The sequence below is a fragment of the Sus scrofa genome, chromosome 1 (genome assembly GCF_000003025.6).
Source record: "Sus scrofa isolate TJ Tabasco breed Duroc chromosome 1, Sscrofa11.1, whole genome shotgun sequence".
In the NCBI taxonomy this organism is placed as follows: Eukaryota; Metazoa; Chordata; class Mammalia; order Artiodactyla; family Suidae; genus Sus; species Sus scrofa.
Genome location: NC_010443.5, coordinates 144,344,301 through 144,365,035, shown reverse-complemented (window position 1 = coordinate 144,365,035; position 20,735 = coordinate 144,344,301). Strand labels below are relative to the sequence as shown.

Genomic DNA, 20,735 nt, shown 5'->3' with positions numbered 1-20,735 from the left:
ACCAGGGATCTCTTGTGGAGTGTGAGCAGAAAGTTATAGAAAGAGGATCAGGAAGATTTGGGAGCAGTGGCTTCAGTGCCATCTTTATCACCGTCACATGGAGGCAGAGGGGCTGCACAGGATTGATGCCTGGTAATAAGCGTGCAAATAAACCCAGGGTTGGTCTATAGCAGTCCTGGCGTCAGGCATTCTCCTGGACCTTCCTGTTCTGCTGCCTTCCTGGCTGCACTCAAGTAGCCACTTGCCCAAGCCTGCGAGCTAGTTTGCAGAGAGAATGCGAGCGCGGTGCCCTAGTGGTCAGGCAGGAAGGGGGCAGGAGGGGGTGGCCAGCCAGGGAAGGATCAGAGGTTTGATCCAGCTGCCATGGACATCCCTTTAAACTGGGAGGGATAGGAAACAGGGACTCTGGCAGCTCTTGGAGCGAGCACTGCCAATGGGCAGCAGCAGGCACTGGGGACTTGGGAAGCCACTGCCCAGTCCAAGGCAGGCTGGCATAGGCAGGGCAGAGGAAGATCCGGGGTGAGCTTGGTGGCTGCACTGACCGGCACCATGGAGGGTTTGGACATGGGGTGTGCAGAACATGTGGAACCAAGGGTGATGTTGGCATCGATGACATTACTGTGACAAGAGTAGGATCCTGTATTCTTGTTATCCTCTCTGCTCCTCCTCGCCCTCCGTCAGTCCTCCCATTCCCCCCAGGCTCTGCTCACTGTCCTCGGTAATGGGGCTCCTATTCATTGTCTTTCTCCATCATCCCCACTGGCCTGCACCAGGTGAAATGGCATTACCCCTCCCCAGGGGACGTGGACCCCTGTATAGTTACTGCTGTCTGGATCCTCCTTTCCCACAGGGTACTCTCTGGCTGACCTCCTTTTGTTCAGATGGACTCCCTTCAGATGACTGAGTAGCCATTCTCCCTGGAATTAAAGGACAGAAGTTCCAAATGGATACTGGATTAATATGAATGCTAACCCCAATAGATGACTCTGACAATTACTGTCTTTCATAATCAAAGCTAAATAAATCAATACATAGCGATGGGGCAGTCATTTGCTGTCTGGATCTAATTCCCAACATCCAGATTGGTCCCTAGCCTTGTGACTGTGTGGATTTATAGGGCCAACTAATTGATTCCATCAAGGCTGAGATTTTCTTTTAAGCAGGCTCAAATCTAATTGGCCCTCAATTTCTAGGCAAAAGAGGTACATTAAGGTTGTTTCATGAGTGAAAACACTCCCCCACTCTTTATGTCCTTGGGGAGTTATTTTGCAGTTAAGCGATGAAGCCCAGTAATTGAAGTCAACCAAGGTTCATGTAATTGTGCCCAGCAGTCCTGCTCGAGGGGCCTCCTTGTGCACCTTGGTCAGTGCTGGTTTCTAGACCTTAGCAGTCATGGTTATAGCAGACAAATATGTAGAATCTAGAAAAAATGATACAAATAACCGTATATACAAAACAAAAATAGACCCACAGACATAGAAAATAAATTTATTATTACCAAAGAGGATGGGGGCAGGGATAAATTAGGAATTTAGGATTAGCATATACACACTGCTATAACCAACAAGGACCCACTGTGTAGCATAGGGAACTACACTCAGTATCTTGTGATAATCTATATGGGAAATGAATCTGAAAAAGAACATATATAACTGAATCACTTTGTTGTACACGTGAAACTAGCACAACATTGTGAATGAATTAAATACATCAATAAATGTGGATATATATACAAAAGTAAAAAAAAATGTTTCAGCACACACAAAAAAATTCTAAATGACTTTCCAATATAATGTCTAAAGTTGCAAATTTGTAGGGCTTTTTTTCTTTTTTAAAATTTTTCTTGTAAATCAATCCACATGGAAACAAAACACTTCTCAGAGCACTGTTATTTGAAGGTGGACCACTTGAAGCACTCGGTAGGGACCACTTCACCTCCAAGCCCTGCCGCCATGGCTGTTCCCCTACCCCTGGGCAGAGGTCCTCCCAGTGACTGAGCCCTTAAACATCCAGCCCCCAAGGTGCCGGTGGAATCTCCTGACCTAAATGATGCTGTTTGGGCGGTTCCTCTAACCTGGTCACATCCAAGCGGGGCATGGAGTTTTGTCCCATTCAAAGCTCCCTCTACAACAGTTTGGATGCCCTCTTCCTGTTTGTGGGGGTGGGAGGTAGGGGGTGTGCTTCCTTTTTATTCTTCTGCCCCAGCATCTGTGGGCTAAGGTCTGAGACATATGCATCCCATCCCTCTGGGTCCCTCCAGCAGCACTGGCAGGTGAAGGGATAAGGGAAGCAGCCTTGTTCTGCTGGGGGCGGGTTTGACCCATCAGCCCTGAGATCAGATTGATTCCTCTGGGATTTCTGTGCTGGTCTCTGCATTGATGGTACAATGGTTTCCCATGGGGTTAGCTCCATCCTTTCCTCTCCCTTCTTCAGAGGGTCACCCCTGCTCTCTCTCACTCTGACAGCAGTCCATGCCACCAGCTGCCTGCCTTTGCTCTGGGGTTTTCCAGGAGCCCTGGGGATGCTCATGCCACACCCAGGTGCAGGACCCAGCTCTCATGGGCATCCAGGTCCCTGTGTGACTCTGGGGGCACTGCACTGGGTAGAAGAATTTGCCTGGCCCTGGAATCTTTTTAGAACTGAATATGATAAAAGAACAAGCCAAACTTCCACCACAATCACATAGGTATGATAGACTCATTTTATAACCCTTGACTGTATCTTGTGGTTTGTCCATGGTCAGCAGCTTCACACTATCTTGGCTTTCTATCCCAATTTCAGCACCAGCTCCATGAGCCAGTGACAAACCACTGACCTCCAATGTTTCACTTTTTTTCAAAGCATTTATTTCAAAGTTGTGGATGAAACACTCCAAACTGATCATGGCCAAGAAAACTTCTCTTGCCTGGAAGATTGGTTTAGGATTTTGTCATCTGGGTTTTCTTTTTCCTATCATCTCTTTTTATGTTACTTGGCGTTTATTCGAGTCCTCATTGATCTGTATCTCCAACACTTGTCATTAGTATTTATGGAATTTTCCAATCTAGCAGGTGTACCAAAGTTATCTTATGATCTTACTTTGGAATTTTTTTATCCCAGGGTCACGAGGATGGTTCAATATATGCAGATCAATCAATGTAATACATCACATCAACAAAAGACAAGAAAAAAACCACTTTGACCTTATCATCTCAATAGATGTACATTTGATAAAATTCAACATCCATTCATGATAAATTGCAGGTTCTATTTTACTTCTAGTGATCAATCTGCTCAAATAATCTATTTCTTCTTGATTCAGTTCTGGTGTACTGTATGTTTCTAGAAAGTTGTCCATTTCATCTAGGTTGTCCAATTTGTTGGCATGTAATTGTTCATAGTATTCTTTTATGTTTTTTTTTTTGTATTTCTGCAATATGAGTTGAGATTTCTCCTCTTTCATTTTTTATTTTGTTTATTTGGGTTCTCTCTCTTAACTTCTTGGTTAGCCTGGTCAGAGGTTTGTCAATTTTGTTTACCCTTTCGAAGAACCAGTTCTTGGTTTTATTGATTTCTTTTCATATCTTTTTAATCTCTATTTTATTTATTACCTCTCTGATCTTCATTATTTCCTTCCTTCTGTTGACTTTAGGTTTTGTTTGTTCTTCTTTTTTCTAGTTATTTTATGTTAGGATGTTTATTTGAGATTTTTCTTATTTTTTGAGGGAGACCTATATCGCTATGAACTTCCCTCTTAGGTCTGCATTTTCTGTAGCCCATAGATTTTTGTTGTCATTTGTCTGAAAGTATTTTTAAATTTCCTCTCTGATTTCATCATTAACTCATTGGGGTTTTTTGAAAAAAAAAAAAAAACATGGTCTCCATGTAATCTTTTTTTTCTTGCTTTCCCTTCCTGTGGTTGATTTCTAGTTTCTTGCCATTGTGGTCAGAAAAGATGTTTGAAATAATTTCTGTCCTCTTAAATTTGTTAAGGCTTGTTGTTGTTGAGATGTTTTCCTTCCCCTCACTTTCAATCTATGTGTGTCCTTCAACCAAAAAAGAATATGTGCTCTTATATGGAGTACATCGTAGGCTCTCGTTTTATTATCCAGTCCGCCACCCTATGTCTTCTGATTGGAGCATTTTATTCCATTGACACTTAATATAATTATTGATAAATATGTATTTATTACTATTTTAAACATTGTTTTCCCATTGATTTTGTATTTCTTTTTTGCTCCTTTCTTTTTGTTTTTCCCTTTGTGGTTTGATGATTTCCTTTTGTGTTATGCTCAAGTTCTCTTCTTTTTTGGAGGGGGGGATATTTTTATCTTGCTTGGAGTTTATGGTGATTCTCTTGAATCTGTGGTTTGTTTTCCTTTACCAATTTGCAGAAATTCTTTAAAAAAAAAAAGAAAGAAAAAAGAAATTCTTTTTTTTTCTTTCTTTTTGCCTTTTCTAGGGCCGCTCCCGTGGCATGTGGAGGTTCCCAGACTAGGGGTCTAATCGGAGCTGTAGTCGCCGGCCTATACCACAGGCGCAACAACACAGGATCCGAGCCACGTCTGCAACCTACACCACAGCTCACGGCAATGCCGGATCCTTAACCCACTGAGCAAGGCCAGGGATTGAACCCGCAACCTTGTGGTTCCTAGTCAGATTCGTTGACCACTGCACCATGACGGGAACTCCCTCTTCTTTTTGCTTTTTGTGAATCTCTTGTATGTTTTTGATCTGTGATTAGCATGTTTTTCAAACATATTAGCCCCTTCCTATATCTACTTTCTTTAAACTGGTAGTCATATAGGCTCAAACCTAAAAAATCTAAATTTTCTTACTCCCCTCCCTGACATTTCATGATTTCAATGTCTTCTTTTACATCTTCATATTTATCCTTTTTTGTTAATTGTGTTTATATCTCTTTCACAATTAAAAAAATCTTTTTGATATATATATATATATATATATATATATATATATATATATATATACTGGCTTATGTAAGTAAATTACTTGCCAATTGCAATTTTCTCTTTTCTAGAGATTCTTGCTTCCTTTCTATTTAGAGAAGAGCTTTCAATATTTCTTTTACGATAGTATTTTTTTCAGTTTTTGCTTGTCTGAGAAATTCTTTATTTCTCCTTCTTTTGTAAACAATAGGCTTTCTGGGTAGAATATCCTAGGTTGTGTTTTCCTCTCAGGACTTTGAATATATCTTCCCACTCGCTTGTGGCTTGCAGTGTTTCTGTAGAGAAATCGACCAATAGCCTTATGGGGGTTCCCTGTAACTAACTCTTTTGTTTTTCTCTTGCTGCATCTAGAATCTTCTCTTTAACCTTTGCCATTTTTATTATAATATGTCTTGGCATAGGTCTGTTTGGGTTCATCTTTTGTGGGGCCCTCTGTGCTTCCTGTACCTGGGTATCAGTTTCCTTCTTTAGATGGGGAGTTTTTAGCTATAATTTCTTCAAAACTTTTTCAATCCCCTTTTCTCTTTCTTCTCCTTCTGGATGTATTTTACCATAGCTCTTATTTCTTGTTTGTTTGTTTTTTTATTTGTCTTTCTGTCTGCTGTTCTGATTGGGTGATTTCCCTTATTCTGTCTTCCAGATCACCTATTCATTCTTCTGCATTATTTGGTTTGCTGTTTATTGCCTTTAGCTCAGAAAACAAGTTTTCTAATTGTAATTGGCTCCTCTTTCTAGTTTCTAGTTCCTTTTTACAGTAATGTGCATTTCTATAGATAACCTTTCTTCATTCATTCAGTATTTTTGTTGCATTTGTTTTGAACTCGGGATCTGGTAGACTGGAGATGTCTGTTTCACTGTTTGCTCTTTCAGGTGACTTTTCTTGTTCTTTTCATTGGGAGTTCCTCTACATGTTCATTTTACTAGTATTTCTTTGACTATCAATTGTGGTCTTTTAAAAAAATTTTATTACTCAATGAATTTTATTACATTTATAGTTGTACAATGATCATCACAACAAAATTATAGTATTTCCATCCCAAACCCCCAGTACATCCCCCCACCCCCTCAACCTGTCTCACTTGGAAACCATAAATTTTTTGAAGTCTGTGAGTCAGTATCTGTTCTGCAAAGAAGCTCATTGTGTCCTTTTATTAGATTCCAAATGTAAGTGACAGCATATGATGTTGGTGTCTTGCTGTCTGTCTGACTTCACTTAACATGATAATTTCTAGGTCCATCCATGTTGCTGCAAATTCCATTATGTCTTTCCTTTTCATAGCTGAGTAATAGTCCATTGTGTATCTGTACCACATCTTATTTATCCACTCCTCTGTTGATGGACATTTAGTATCAGTTTTGGTCTTAAAAGGCTGTTCTTATGTTCAAACATCCCTATGTAGCCTGCATGGGTTTAATATTTTGGGGGTGAGGAATTTTTTTAGTATGGAAACCTGCAATCTCTTTCCTCAGTGTGTGTTGGCCATTATCCCCTTGATGGGAGTGTGATTGGTGTTGTGATAACCACAGCCTGCACTGGATGTTGAGCGGGGTCTCCTCTTTGGTTTTTGGTTGTCCCAGCCCTATCAGGGGCAGGGTCTGCTCCCCGTTTGTTGGAGTAGAAGCCCCCAGATTTGTTTCTGAGCTGTGGTGTGAGGTATGTGGGACTGGAGCATTTTTGCTGAAAGGGGAGCCATTGAGTGTTCCCCACCAGACCTGCCCACAGGGGAATATGCTCTGTGGTATCACCTGTGCAGACTCACGAAGTACATTGTTGGCACTGCCTTCAGCCCCACCTCAGCTGTGAGAATGCAGGTGATTGGCCCAGGTGTCCCTCCGGCACTGTGCTCACAAACACCAGTGTAGATCCACTTAAGCAGATCTGCTGAGGTCAGACACTAGGAGCTGCCATAGTCACACAGCTGGGAGCTATGGAATTAGTGGAGACCCCAGCCCTGCCTCCACATGTGTGCACCTGCAGAACTTGCAACTGCTAACACCAGACTTCCCCAGGCATGGGAGCACCAGTAATCTGCTCAGATACCTACAGGTGCTGAACTTACAAAGGCACTGGAGGCATAAATCCACCAAAGCTGCAGATCCAGAGGAACATGGCTCAGATTTCAGCCCCACTTCCAAAGTCATTTGGTCCCTAGGATCAGCTAATATTTCAGCCCCTCTTTCACATGTGGGCAACCCTCCAGTGCTTGCATGCTCCCAGAACTTGTAGAGATAGAGCTACACCTGCTGTGAGCATGCCAAAGATGATGCTTAATGATGGGGCCCCACCCCTTCCTTATAAGGCTCTTTAAAAATGGTGCTTCAATGGTGGATCCAGGTGTCATGCTGCTCACATCCCCAGTGGTGGCCCAGACTACATCCCATCCTCTTCAGGCTTTTCCAGGCAGCCAACCCCAGTCTTCTCCCTTGGTCTGTCAACTGAAGCCTGAGTTTCAGCACCCAGCCCTTGTGTGCATCAGCAGGCACATGTCTTGGGCTGTGGGGTAGAGTGAAGTGACCAGGACCATCTATCTGGTCTTTTTCTGTTCTGTCTGCCACAGTTTAGCTGCTGTATTCTCCTCTGAGGCTCTGCAGCTCCCTTTCTGTCTCAGCTGATCTCCTTGCCAATGAAGAGGCTTCCCACATTGGAGGAGCTTTTTCTTTCATAGCTCCCTCTCAGGGGTGCAGGCCCCATCTGATCCCTTTTTTTTCTTTCACCCTACCTGGTTATGTAGTAATATTTCTTGCAGCTTTGGTTGTATGAGATCCGCTAGCACTCAGTAGGTATTTTATAAGAATTTTTTTATGTGTATTGTATTTTTTTGATATATTTGTGGGAGGAGGTGAACTTCACATCCTTCTATTCTGCCATCTTGATCTCTCCCCCCAGGTTACTTCTTTTTAATGTCTCACTCTACTGACTGAGACCTGCTATACAATGTTGAGTAGAAGGGATAATGGCCAGTATCCCCATATCCTTCCTGATATTTTCTGTAGAGTTTTTTAGGTTAAGGGAGCTCTCACCTATTTCTGGTTTATTAGGGGCTTTTAAACTAGTGTTGAAATATCAACTACTGTTTTAATATTTATCAAGATTGTCATATGGGGAGTGCCCACTATGGTGCAGCAGGTTCAGAATCCAGTGTTCCTTAACCTTTGATGTGGCCTGGGTTTGACCCCTGCCTGGTGCAGTAAGTTAAGGATCTGGAATTGCCAGAGCTGTGCTATAGGTCACAGACACAGCTCGGATTCCATTCCTGGACCAAGAATTTTCATATGCTGTGGATGCAGCTGAAAAAGAAAAAAAAAAAGATTACCATATGGGTTTTCTCATTTGATATGCTGAATTTCATTAGATTATTTTATGTTAAAACATTCTTGTAACACAGAAATAAACCAAACTTGGCCATTATGTGCTTTTAGTATGCTGTTGTATTTAGGTTTACGAGTATTTTGCCTAGGATTTTTGCATTTAGGTTCACAAGGAAGAATTTTCTTCTCTTGTTTTTTTTTTCACATCTAGATTTGTCTTGGTTGTTTTTCAAAGATAGCCAGTTATCCCAGCACATACTATATTATGTGCCACTTTTTTCATGATTATAAGGATCTGTATCTGGACTCTCTTCTGTTCCTTTATCAATGTCATAATTCTATTATTGTAAATGTATAATACATTTTGATGTGTGCAAGACCCTTATTCTTTTCCAAAAATTTCTTGACAAAACTTATTTTTTAATTCACATAAATATAGGGTAATTATTTATTTGATGTTATTTTAAAGCTAGAGGCTAATTAGGATCACAGTGACTTTTTAGGAACCTAGAATTTATAAGAAATGTGTATTTTTAAGTATATAGAGACTGTTATAATTATATTTTACAGAAGACTTTTAGTAACCAGAAAGAAAATACATATAAAATTAAACAAAAGAAAAATTGAAAGGAATCAAGACCTGTCAATACAGGAAAAAGAAAAAAGAAACAATGAAGCACAAAGGAAGATAGGAAGAGCTAAGAAGAGAGACAAAAGAGCTGCAAGACAAACAGAAAACACTTAACATAACAATAGTAAATCCTTACCATAGCAATAATTACTTTAATATAAAAAGACTAAAATCTTTAATAAAAATAGAGTGACTGAATAGATAAAAAAAAAACCCAAAAACCAAGATCCAGTTGTGTACTGCCTACAAGAAAGTCAGAGAAGATTCAAGGACACAACACAAGCTGAATCTGAAGGGATGGAAAAAGATAGTCCATGCAAATGATAACCTAAAAAAAGCAGGAGTGACTGTATTTATATCAGACAAAGTAGACTTTAAGTCAGAAACTATCTCTAGACACAAAGAAGGTCATTACATAATGATTAAAGGGTCAATTCAACACAAAGATAAAGCAGTTATAAATATATATGCACTCAGCATCAGTGTTCCTAAGCATATAAAACAAATATTGACATATTTGAAAGGATAAGTTAGTAATACGGTAATAGTAAGAGACTTCAATAACCTACTTTCAATCATGGATAGACTATCCAGACAGAAAATCAAACAGAAGTGGTAGACTAGAACAAAATGTACACAATAGGCATATACATACAGGACTTTTAAACCAACAGCAGAAAAATACACATTCTTCTCAAGGGCACACAGAACATTCTCCGGGGTAGATCACACATTAGGTCACAAAACAAGTGTCAACAAATTTAAGATCATTGAAATCATGCTAAGTATCTTCTCTGAGCACAATGAAATGAAAAGAAATCAGTGACAGCCATAAAATGGAAAAATTTCACAAATGGGTAGAAATTGCATAACATACTCTTGAACAACCACTGGGTCAAAATGCAAATCAAAAAAGAATTTTAAAAAGATTAAAATATACATATGTGCATACATCACCCCTACCCCCTTCACACCAAAGAAAACATCTTTTTTTGCCTGAATACTTGTCCTTGAATATTGGAAAAGCGAAACATAGTTTTCTTGATATTAAATCTTGATAGCTGTACAAAAATAGTTTATGAATCCTAGTTACTTATACAGATTATAGTTAAACAATCTATATCAACTAAAAGCTAAAAGCTATTGCTTCAGAGGGCAGAGGACAGGTTTTATAAATAAAGTGCTGTTCTGCACCATTGTGGAGAGTGTGTAAGTTTCCTCACGTATCCATGAGAAAGGTAACAGTGCCATTGAACACATAGCAAATATTGTGTGCAAGAGGCGCAAACCTGGCCTCTTGTAGTAGCATTTGTGTGTTTGGTGGTACCTGAGAGGCCAAAGCAAGGCCACAATTTCTTAAACTTACAGGGACTCCAAGTAGAATGTCTGTGTCTTCCAATTACAGCTTTCACAGATTCCACTATGAATCACTTACCTTTTCCATGTGACAGCCTAATTTTAGCTCCTTTTGTAGGATCAGTATTCAAGCCAGCCACACAAAGAGCTGCTTTATACAGAGACAAATTAAATAGCCTGGGATCTGTTCCAGGATGGGCTCATCACTCAAGAAAATTTATGAAAAATGGCAGTTCCCATTGTGGTGCAGCAGAAACGAATCCAACTAGTATCCATGAGGGTGCAGGTTTGATCCCTGGCCTCGATCCATAGGTTAGGGATCCGGCTTTGCTGTGGCTGTGTTGTAGGCTGGCAGCTACAGCTCTGATTCAACCCCTAGCCTTTGGACTTCCATATGCTATGGGTGTGGTCCTAAAAAAAAAAAAAAAAAAAAAGATTGCCCACCTACTTAAATGTTGGCAATTTAAAGATTTTCTTACGCAGTGACTACCTAATAATTACCAATATTGTAAAGTACATCTTTTAGTCTCTAAGAGTAATTTGATCAGCCATGTAGAACAATAAACACAAGTGTCTATTAAAGGCCAGTTTTGATAATGGAAAAAGCCCACAAGACCGTTGACCACCCTCATCCTGGACCTTGACAGCAGTGCTGAGAATCCTGCCATCTACATTGCCGAGGTGACACTGACATCCTCCTGCATCTTTTCCCGCAGGACCTCCTCTTCAGTGTGTGTGCCCTCAATGTCCTCTCCACCATCGTGTGTGCGCTGGCCACAGCCATGTGCTGCATGCAAATGGTCTCTGCCGATGTCCTACAGATGGTGAGTGGCCCCCTTCCCCCTCATCACACTCAAAATGGCAGCCTCAATCCCCTCCCCTTAAGCCAGTTTGAGACCAATGTAGAATGAACACTGCTGGCTTTTAATCAGAAGCCCTGAGGACAATAAGCCCTGACAGTGAGTGGGGTTTTGATATCCTTCATGTGACCCTCAGGAAGACAGTGAACCCACACATTCAGTGCCACTGATATATTTATTTTAGTTATTATCGGAACTCCATTTTTTGTTTTGTTTGTTTGTTTCTTTGTTTTTGTCTTTCGTTTTTTCAGGGCTGCACCCATAGCATATGGAGGTTCCCAGGTGAGGGGTTGCATCAGAGCTGCAGCTGCCCGCCTATACCATAGCCATAGTAGCACCAGATCTAAGCCATGTCTGCGACCTACATCACAGCTCATGGCAATGCCGGATCCTTAACCTGCCAAGCAAGGCAAGGGATTGAACCCTCATCCTCATGGATACTAGTCGGGTTCGTTAACCACTGAGGCATGACGGGAACTCCTGGAGCTCCAGCTATCATCATGTCCCTCTAGATGACCCCTGGTTTGTGTCCCTGAATAATTTTAGTGACAGTCCTATAGCCTGAGACATCCTCTGGGCCTGGTTCCTCCAGAGCAAGGAACTCTCCCTGGGCCTCAGAATTCACTTTTAATAAAGGAAGATTGTTTAGAAGATGAGCTCTTCTCAAATTGAAAAACTGCTTGTCTGTGCTTTGCAGATTTGCTAATTAACCCTGAGCTCATAGTCCAGTGGCAGTTCACTGGCCAGCCATCATTTGAGCATCTGGCCAGGGCCTTAGAGAAGAAGAAGTGTTGGTCCCAAGGGGGGGAGTGATGCATCCAAGAGCAGAGGTCACACACTTATTAATACAAGCTCCATAAATAATGACAGCTCTGCGTTATTTCAGTGTGACTGGAACACAGCCCACTCCTCAGTACGTTACCATTAAAGTCAGCAAATAAAGGGAAGCTGATGGGAAGATATTGTTCTTCCTGCTAAGGGTAGGAATCCTTCACTGCACTTCCCCATGGCCCGTTCAAGAGCTGCCCTGCCTGCTCCCCATGTTTCACGCATCTCAGGAAAGAAAAGGCAAATCATTCTTGTAGGAGCCTGTTTGATTTGTTTTTTTCTCATCCACCCTGGGGCAGTACATCAGTTCATCAAGTCGCAGGGCCAGAGAGCGTCATTACCAAGACGTTAAAAATTCATTGGTTCTGATTGTATGCAACACGCAGCCTCTTTCTCCCTGTGTATATCCACACAGCTGTCACAGCCAGGGCTGACCTTTCCCAGAGGTGGCATTTTTCTGAAAGATACCAATTAAGCAGCAATGAACTTGTGGCCTTGCTCATAGAGGCCCCGTGTCAGCCATTCTCTCCAGCATATTGTGTAAAAGAAGGTTAAGTACCATGGCATTCCACTCACCTCAGCAGATTTTACTGTTGATCTGTAAATATCACACCAATTTGACCAAACTAACAGGACCAAAGGACTCGAAATGCTGAATGTTTGCATTCCCGGAGTTTTAAGAATGAAAATGGAAATTACCAACTAAAGACGAAAGTCTGTCATCACTGTAATAGGGTATACAAAGAAAACATCATGAACAGGATCACTGTCATCCCTCCGTGTGGCATGTGAGTGGCCTGGCATCCTGGGTCTGAGGTTAGGCAGTCTGGGTCAGAGTCCCACTGCTTCTGCCTATGGAGCAGGTGACTCTGGAAACTTCTCCAAACCTCCCTGAACCTCACTTAGGAAAGGAACCTAATTGGGTAGCTGATCAGCACTCAATAAACATGACACATTTTGATTCCTAAACATGTGGAGGGAGTACGTCCTGGTCTGTTATCGGGCCATCGCAGCTGTGACTGTGAAGGAAGCCATGACCATGAATGTCCTTTATCCACGGTAAGTAAAGTCTTAATGCAATTATGACAGCTGCCATCAGAAGCCCTGGTTGTTTCATGGCTAAGTACTTGGAGGTTAGTTTGCTTCAACCCCCTGGCTTGGAAAAATCCATGAGTTACCTGCTGGTGGGTCCTTCTCCTTTGTGACTGTGGGCTTTGGAACAGACAAGGCTCTGCTCTCTGTAGAAAGCCTGTGACACCGCTGACCTGTAAAGCCATGGGGGAGGTGAGAGGGTACTGGCGGTCCCAGTCCTTGGGCACATCACCGCCCATTTGTCCCAGTTTCCTCTGCTCTAAATAAGACTATTTATGTCCTGCTGTCCTCACAAGGCCACTAAAAGAATGAATTAGAGTATTACAAAGGGCTTTGAAAAAGCATGGTGGCCACATAGGTTAAGAAGTTGCGCCAGTGGGTTAAGGATCTGGTATTGCCATGAGCTGTGGTATAGGTTGCAGACGCGGCTCGGATCCCGCGTTGCTGTGGCTCTGGCATAAGCGGGGGGCTACAGCTCCGATTCAACCCCTAGCCTGGGAACCTCCACATGCCGCGGTAGCAGCCCAAGAAATAGCAAAAAGACAAAAAAAAAAAAAAAAAGAAGAAGTTGGGCCAGGCTGGCCACACAGGCCGTGTCCTTGGAGAGGACAGCTCGAGGGGATGAAGCTAGAACTGAGTTATTCTTGATGATGCCTTTCTAATTTTTTTAAGAAACTTAAGAATCTCTTTTTAATTTTTTTAAGTATCCTTTTTCCAACTTTATTGAGATATAATTGACTTTAATTTTCTTCATTTTGTTACTCTTTAATTCAAGAAGTCATGTGATCATTGAAACAAGTGAAATATAGAGAAATATAAAGAAACAGTTGATAGTCTCCCTTTCCCGACTCCACTCTCCTGAGAAAACTTGGCAGTGAATCCTCCATTTTGTTCTTGATTTCTTAGGACTGATATACATAAATAATTCGTCTTCCTTCCCTCCTCTATTTCCCCATCTCTCCCTCCTTCCTTCATTTATTCCTTCTCTTTTTGCCAAAACAGGATCACACCATTTTTGTTATTCTACAACTTGATCTTAGAACCTGAAACTATCATGGCCATCTAGCTAAGTCAATAAATTGGTCCATGAGAAGGAAGTAAAGTCAATTACATTTCTCTATTTGAATTGTTTCTTGTTTTTAGTTGGGTTTTTTTTCTGCCTCTGCAAATCAGTGCTACAGTAAGCTCCTCGTACATCTGGTTGTAGCTCTCTTGAACCAATTGGCCAGACAGCAGTGGTTCTCCATTCTGCCTGTAGGATGTGCTGCCTGCTGCCCACAGCACATGCGCGCGCGCGCGCACACACACACACACACACACACGCGTGTGCGCGCACGCGCCCACCCCCTCTTCCTCCCCTTCCACTGGCCCCTCAACCTCTGAAATTCACTGGCACCCCACGTTGTTTCTGCTCCCAGCAGTTGGGTCATGAGCTTTCCAAGGGATCGCTGGCTGTATCCATCCCCAAACCAGTTTATTCCAGTGGTAAGTGGATTGGAAGTGCATATTCTAGTACAATACAAACCAATGAAAGTGAAAAACAGTAGTTATTTCTATTACAACCAAATTGAGTGCTCTGGAAAGATTCAGGGAAAGAGGGGCACCAAATATATTGTTGCCAGTTTAGATGTGGATGAGACTAAAGGGTTGGGATTAAAAACTGAAAAAAAAATTGGAGTTCCTATTGTGGCTCAGCAGAGAGGAATCTGACTAGCATCCATGAGGACACAGGTTTGATCCCTGGCCTCTCTCAGTGGGTTAAGGATCCAGCATTGCCGTGAGCCATGGTGTAGGTCTCAGAAGTGGCTCAGATCTGGCGTTGTTGTGGCTGAGGTGTAGGCTGGCGGCTACAGCTCTGATTTGACCCCTAGTCTGGGAACCTCCATGTGCTGCCAGTGCAGCCCTAAAAAGACCAAAAAAAAAAAAATGAAAAAAATCTAGGGGGCTTCTGTACATATACTGTTTCCCAAGTACCTTTAAGTTCTGGTTCCACTGTGAAAATGCAGAACTGGAAAGTTAGATGTCTTACAGGTTTAGTTTATGCGGGAAAGACCACGGAGCACTCCAGACAGCAGACTGTGACTCACAGCAAAGGCCTAAGCCCACGTGGAAGGAACCCACACTTTTATTCTTATTTCAGTGGGTCAGCATTTTGAGCTAATTAATAGTTTTGGAGATTTCCTCTCCTGAATGTATGTCTCCATGAAATGCAGATTGTTATGCCTGTTGTCAGAATTTATCAAGCTGAGTTTCTCTCGTGTGTGTGGAACTAGTGGCAAAAGATAATCTGATGATAAAATTCAGTTTATTGATATAGTTTAGTGGAGAAAGCATTTACTCCAAAGTGTCTGTAATCTCATCTTTTTAAATTTTATTTCTTAAATGTGATCTCATTTTTTCATTTTTCTTTCTTTTTTTCTTTTTTCTTTTTTTTTTTATTTGGCTGTGCCCTCAGCTTGGAGAAGTTCCTGGGCCGGGGGTTGAACCCACACCACAACAAAAACCTGAGCCACTGCAGTGAGAACCCTGGATCCTTAACCCACCGAGCCACCAGGGAACTCCCCATTTTTCCATTAAACTATTTTCCTCCCACTTTGGTGCCAGCCATTCTAGCCTGAAGGACATCATCTGCTATTACATGCATCTCCATGAGGCTTGTGCTTGTCAACTTTATCTCTTATTACTGTCATTTATGTTCTCTACTCTTGTCTTATTCTTGTAAAGTAGAGCTCCTTCGGAAGCTATACTTGGGGCACCCTGCTTTTCACAGACATAGCACTGTGGGCTTGGCCATGGAGCTAGGAAGGGGTGCTGACTCAGGCAGCAAGGATATAATACCCCCCCAGAGCCCCCACATCCCTCAAGTTCACCTGTATCTTCCTCTCTTCAGTTCTCCCCACTGAGACTGGCCCTCCTTGGACCCACAGTGACCTTGCTTGTAGTCTGAGTTCAGCAGAAAGATCTCTGGATCATAGGTGCTGCTTACCTATCACAGGAGGACCAGTGGGTGTCTGCTTGACCTAAAAAGCTAGTTGCAGCAGACAATCAAATAAACAGTGCCTATATACCATAAACATTTTATTTTGATTTTAAATATGCAAATGAGAATTTGTTCCCCAGTCTTTTGCTTTGGGTCCATGATCTTCTCTTTGATTCTGGGTCTATTTGGTATATTGGGTTATATTTCTTGCATCAACTTCATGGAACTCAAACCATCTCTGATTTCTAGATTTACTTCCTATACGTTGGAATGAGACAGGAGAAGCCATCTGCGTGCAGAACTTCCCAGTGTTTTGAGATTCTTCCCCGCTCTCTCACAACTGCTTTGCCGGGACCTAGCTTGGCAGCAGTTTCTGCTTAGCTATTCTCTTTTATGGAGTCTTTCCAATTTGGTTTCTACAGAATAAGCAAGTTTTCCTGTCTGTGTTCTTATTTCATCATGGGTGACAGTAGTAACTAAAACTGGTCTGAACCTGTTTGGGGTGGCAGCCCTGCTCCCCAGGGGAGCTGCAGGCCCAGAGTGCAGCTGGAAGTCAGGGGCGGGCATCCCTCCAGGGTCTGGAGTGCAGCGGAAGAGCTCCAGCTCATCCACAAGAGGCCCAAGAAGAAAACTTTTATTGTAGCAATAATCCTGCTCTTTCTACCAAGGACAGCAGGTGCCTGAGGTGGGATTCCTCCTCCCTGAGCAGAACCCTGAGAATGGGATTCTCTGCAGCAGAGTCCATTTTAGACCCTGCATTTGCATTTTTGCAAACTCCTCTTTTTGGATGATGGAGGCTGGGCGATGATGATGCCCATGCCAGGTGTGTGAACACCTTAGCCAGGTACCAACCTCACTCTGCTCCTCTGGCACAGGTGTGCTTTTGTCACCACACAGACCGACTGGGGACTTTACAGCTGGCCTAGGGCAGGCAGAGCCACCTGGAAAAGAAGTGATGCTTCAGGGCCCATTTTTTCCCCCAGCACACCCAGATGCCGGTGTTACTCTCTGCCTGTCCATCCCTGACCAGACATGGGGCTGTGGAGGGCATAGGTAGGCAGTGGGCTCCTCTGTCTACCATGAAGGATGCCCAAGAGTTTGCTGGGTGAGGGAGGTGGCATCCAGGGAGAGGGAACAGACCATGTCTGGTTTTTGAGGTTGGTTCAAAGGGCAAATGGAAGAGTTTGGAGCACCAGTGGGTTAGTGGGAAAGGAAGCTGGAAACAAAGTGGGGTTCGAGGAGCAGAGGTCCCCTAAAGGAGTTTTAAAAGGGAGCAACCTCGGGGGTTCTCTGGTTGCACAGCAGATTAAGGATTAGGCATTGTCACTGATGTGGCTCGGGTCACTACTGTGGCTTAGGTTCAATCCCTGGCCTGGGAACTTCCACATGCCATAGGCAAGGCAAAAAAGAGGGGGAGGAGTGACCTCGGATTGGGTTAAAAGTAGCTTTTAAAGCGGGCCTTAAGGTTACATGGGGACAACCACTAGAAGCCACTGCCACCCTTAGAGCTGGGAGCACAGAAGGAGAAGAGGGGCAGGAGCAGTGCCAGAAGCCTCCTCCCTGGCTGCCTGCTTGCCAATATCCCTCTCTTGCCCCCTCAGGCCCCCACCATTGGAAGAACTGACACGACACCAGCTGCAAAGGGAGTCTAAGGAAGGTGGTATGCAGACCTCCAGCTCTCCTGTCTCAGGACAGAGACCCTGGGCTCCCAGACAGATACAGATGGGTGCCAGCGGGGACATTGGGGTGACTCCCAGGCCTCCCTCTGCGGAAGCTAAGGAGCCAGGGTAAATGCTAGTGTGAGAGGCCTCCACAAAGCTGAGCTGGCACACCACCAGAAAGGCCATCTGGCATTTAGGGCAGAAGTGCAGCCCGTCATTTAACCTTTAAAAGCCTCCTTTGCGTGGCCACATTGACTCATTTAAACCTGCTAATAGGATCACCTGGACCTCCTCACCTCTCTTATTCCTGGTGGAATTGGACCTTCCACAGAAAAGCGTTCCGGCTTTTGCATATCATGCTTGAGTGTTTTATTGATTTTTCTAATTTACGATAGAGGCTAATTTGTAATATTCCCTTATGAGACCTCCAGGACATTTGGCCTTATCCTGGTTGCTCAGCTTCGTGCAGTAGCATCATTGGGAGCGGCTTTCCACAATAAAGGATGGCAAACTCGTGTCTGCCCTGCCCTTGGCCCCTGATGCACCTCTATTCAGATAGTTAAACACACAATACATGCGTCATACCAGCTGGAGAGGCAAGGACTGTGTTTCATGTGTTAAGAAAGCAGGGGCCATGTGTGGTTTGATGTGTTCCATGTTTAGACAGCACCCTCCCCCGCCCCCGTGCCCCCTTCTTTCTCCATTAGTCCAAAGCATGCTGATTTCATAGCATCTTACTGTATTCAGAATCCCAACCTCACCTGTACTTGTGCAAAATTGTTCCACCAGCCCAGCCTCTCTCAACTCCAGACCACCCTGCCCACTGCTGCCAGAAGGTACTCCCTACCATGGCTTTAGTAGCACTGCTGCCCAGCTCCATCACCCTTGCTGGCACCCCAGTGCCCCAGAATTAGGAATTAAGCACCAGAGCCTTAGCTAAATTTGCTTTCCATAAGCACATCTTTCTCTAGCTCACCTGTTCTTCTTGCTCCTCTTCTCATTCTCCTTCTCCTCCTTCTCCTTCTCCTCCTTCTTTTTTAAATTTTATGTCCGTACCCATGGCATATGGAAACTCCCAGGTCAGAGATTGAATCTAAGCTGCAGCTGTGGCAACGCCAGCTCCTCCAGCCTAGTACCCTGGGTTGGGGATGCAACCCATGCCTCCACAGTGACCTGAGCCTGAGTGGATTCTTAACCCACGGTGCCTTCGTGGGAACTCCCTCACCTGTTCTTCTTGAGCCCAGAGCCCCTTCCTGAGAGCCCATTCATTGAAATCCTTCACATCCTTCAGGCCCATTCAAATGTCATCTTCTTCATTAACCTTTTGTAGACCCCTGCAGATTCCTGAGGAGTTTGAAGTGTTCCGTTTCCTTGTGGAAGCGTCTTTGCTTGGCCATGTGCAGTTGACATTGGGTCCTTGTCCCAGCCACCTCTTACCACACCCCATGCAGGGGGAGGCCAGGATTGGTTCACAGCTGGAGGCACTTGCAGGGAGGTGCCCATTGGAACCAGAGCTATGCCTTGGGCATCTCTAAGCCAACGGTCATCTCTGGGGAGCAGTGGCCCAAGAAAAGAGCAGCAGTTATTGATCTGTACCTCCCATGGGCAGAAATGGAAAATGAGGTCAGGACAGCTTCATTTTATGTGATTTTACCTCCTGTTTCTCAAGCAATGTCTCAGTTCTAAAGTTGCCTCCCAAAATGTTCTGGAGCTCATGAAGAATACCTTTCCCTCAGAGCAGTATTTTCCAGAGTGTGTGAAGTCCCTAGAACTGCCAAATATTGATGGATACTCTGTGTCCAAAGGGATCCATAATGAAATAGTTGGGAAGTGTTCCATGAATGGGCGAAACAAGTTAATGGGTTTTTTGGCGCAGGCCTTCTCAGGGCCTTGAACATGCTAATAACACACATGACATGGTGCCAAGCAGAGAATATCCATGTGGCTTTGCCCAACTTTATTCCTCAGCAGGGATTTGGGAGAGGGTGAGGGGAACATCCTGAGAGTCCGGTTTTCTCATGAACTCAACCCCAGAGACAGGCACCCATCTGTCCGACACAAGCTTTGAGTATCAAAATCAGAAGAGAAAGGTTTCGTGGTGGAGGTAGAACAGAAGACTTCCCAGAAGAGAGGCATCTGGGTAAGAGTGTGGGGAATAGAGCTTGATGAGGTGTTGGAGGTGATGCCATTGTTTTAAAATGTGTGTTTAGCTGTAAACTTGACAGTTTAAAGTACATGAGTTCCAAACAGATCATTAAAGCTTATGCGTAATTAGCTGAATTAGACACGAGCCACAGCAGATGTCCCCATCACTGGGAACCTCTCTGTTTTCCAGTTCCTTCCACAAAGGGTGCCTGCCACCAGCCCGGCCTGCCTGACTCCTCACGGCACTGTTCTCCACCAGACCCTGGATTTCGATGAGTTTGTGCCCCCGCTGCCCCCTCCCCCCTACTACCCTCCGGAATACACCTGCACGCCCACCGCTGATGCCCACAGGTGGGTCTTTTGTGGACTCCTCCCCCAGTGGCGCTGGGGCTGGAGGATGGGAGGCAGTCTTGTGGGATAGGAGTTTCAGGCCCTGCTTCCTGTCCATGAAGGTGAGCCCCGAGGGGCAGGGGAATGAAAGCTTGTTTGAGCAGAGAGCAGAGTCTGGGGGGAAAGGAGGGGCGTCTCAGACACCCCCACCCCTACCCCGTCCTGTGCTTCCAATGGCCTCACTACAGAGCCTCAAAGAAAAAAAACCCAGCCGGGCGGGAGCAGACCTATTCTGCTCTCACAAAACACAAAACTGCTGTCAAGTTATGGTCATTTAATAGAACATGTCTAATGTAAGTTAAGATTGATTCAGTTGTATGATGATTTTAATTGTAATGGGAAAGGACCTCGAGTTTATTGAAAATGTCAATACCTTTCCAGAAAAAGACAAGAGGTAAAACTGCCTGGTAAATGATGAGGCTTGTATGTCACAAACACAAGTATTTCATGTGTGGAATCATTCTGATTGCTTTGAGAAAGATGTGAGCAGTCCAGGCTCCTTCCCCAGGGGCTGACACTTACTTCCATGGTTCT

The 20,735-nt window shown here is 43.8% G+C and overlaps 1 protein-coding gene across 1 annotated transcript in view; it reads left to right on the top strand.

The window, feature by feature from the left end:
- The window catches only part of FAM189A1 (family with sequence similarity 189 member A1), a 471,973-nt gene that overhangs the window by 423,056 nt on the left and 28,182 nt on the right, over nucleotides 1-20,735 (top strand). The window contains exons 5-6 of the mRNA XM_021098812.1: nucleotides 10,962-11,069; nucleotides 20,002-20,162. Of these exons, the coding sequence (XP_020954471.1) occupies nucleotides 10,962-11,069; nucleotides 20,002-20,162 (269 nt within the window). The remainder of the gene's footprint in view (nucleotides 1-10,961; nucleotides 11,070-20,001; nucleotides 20,163-20,735) is intronic.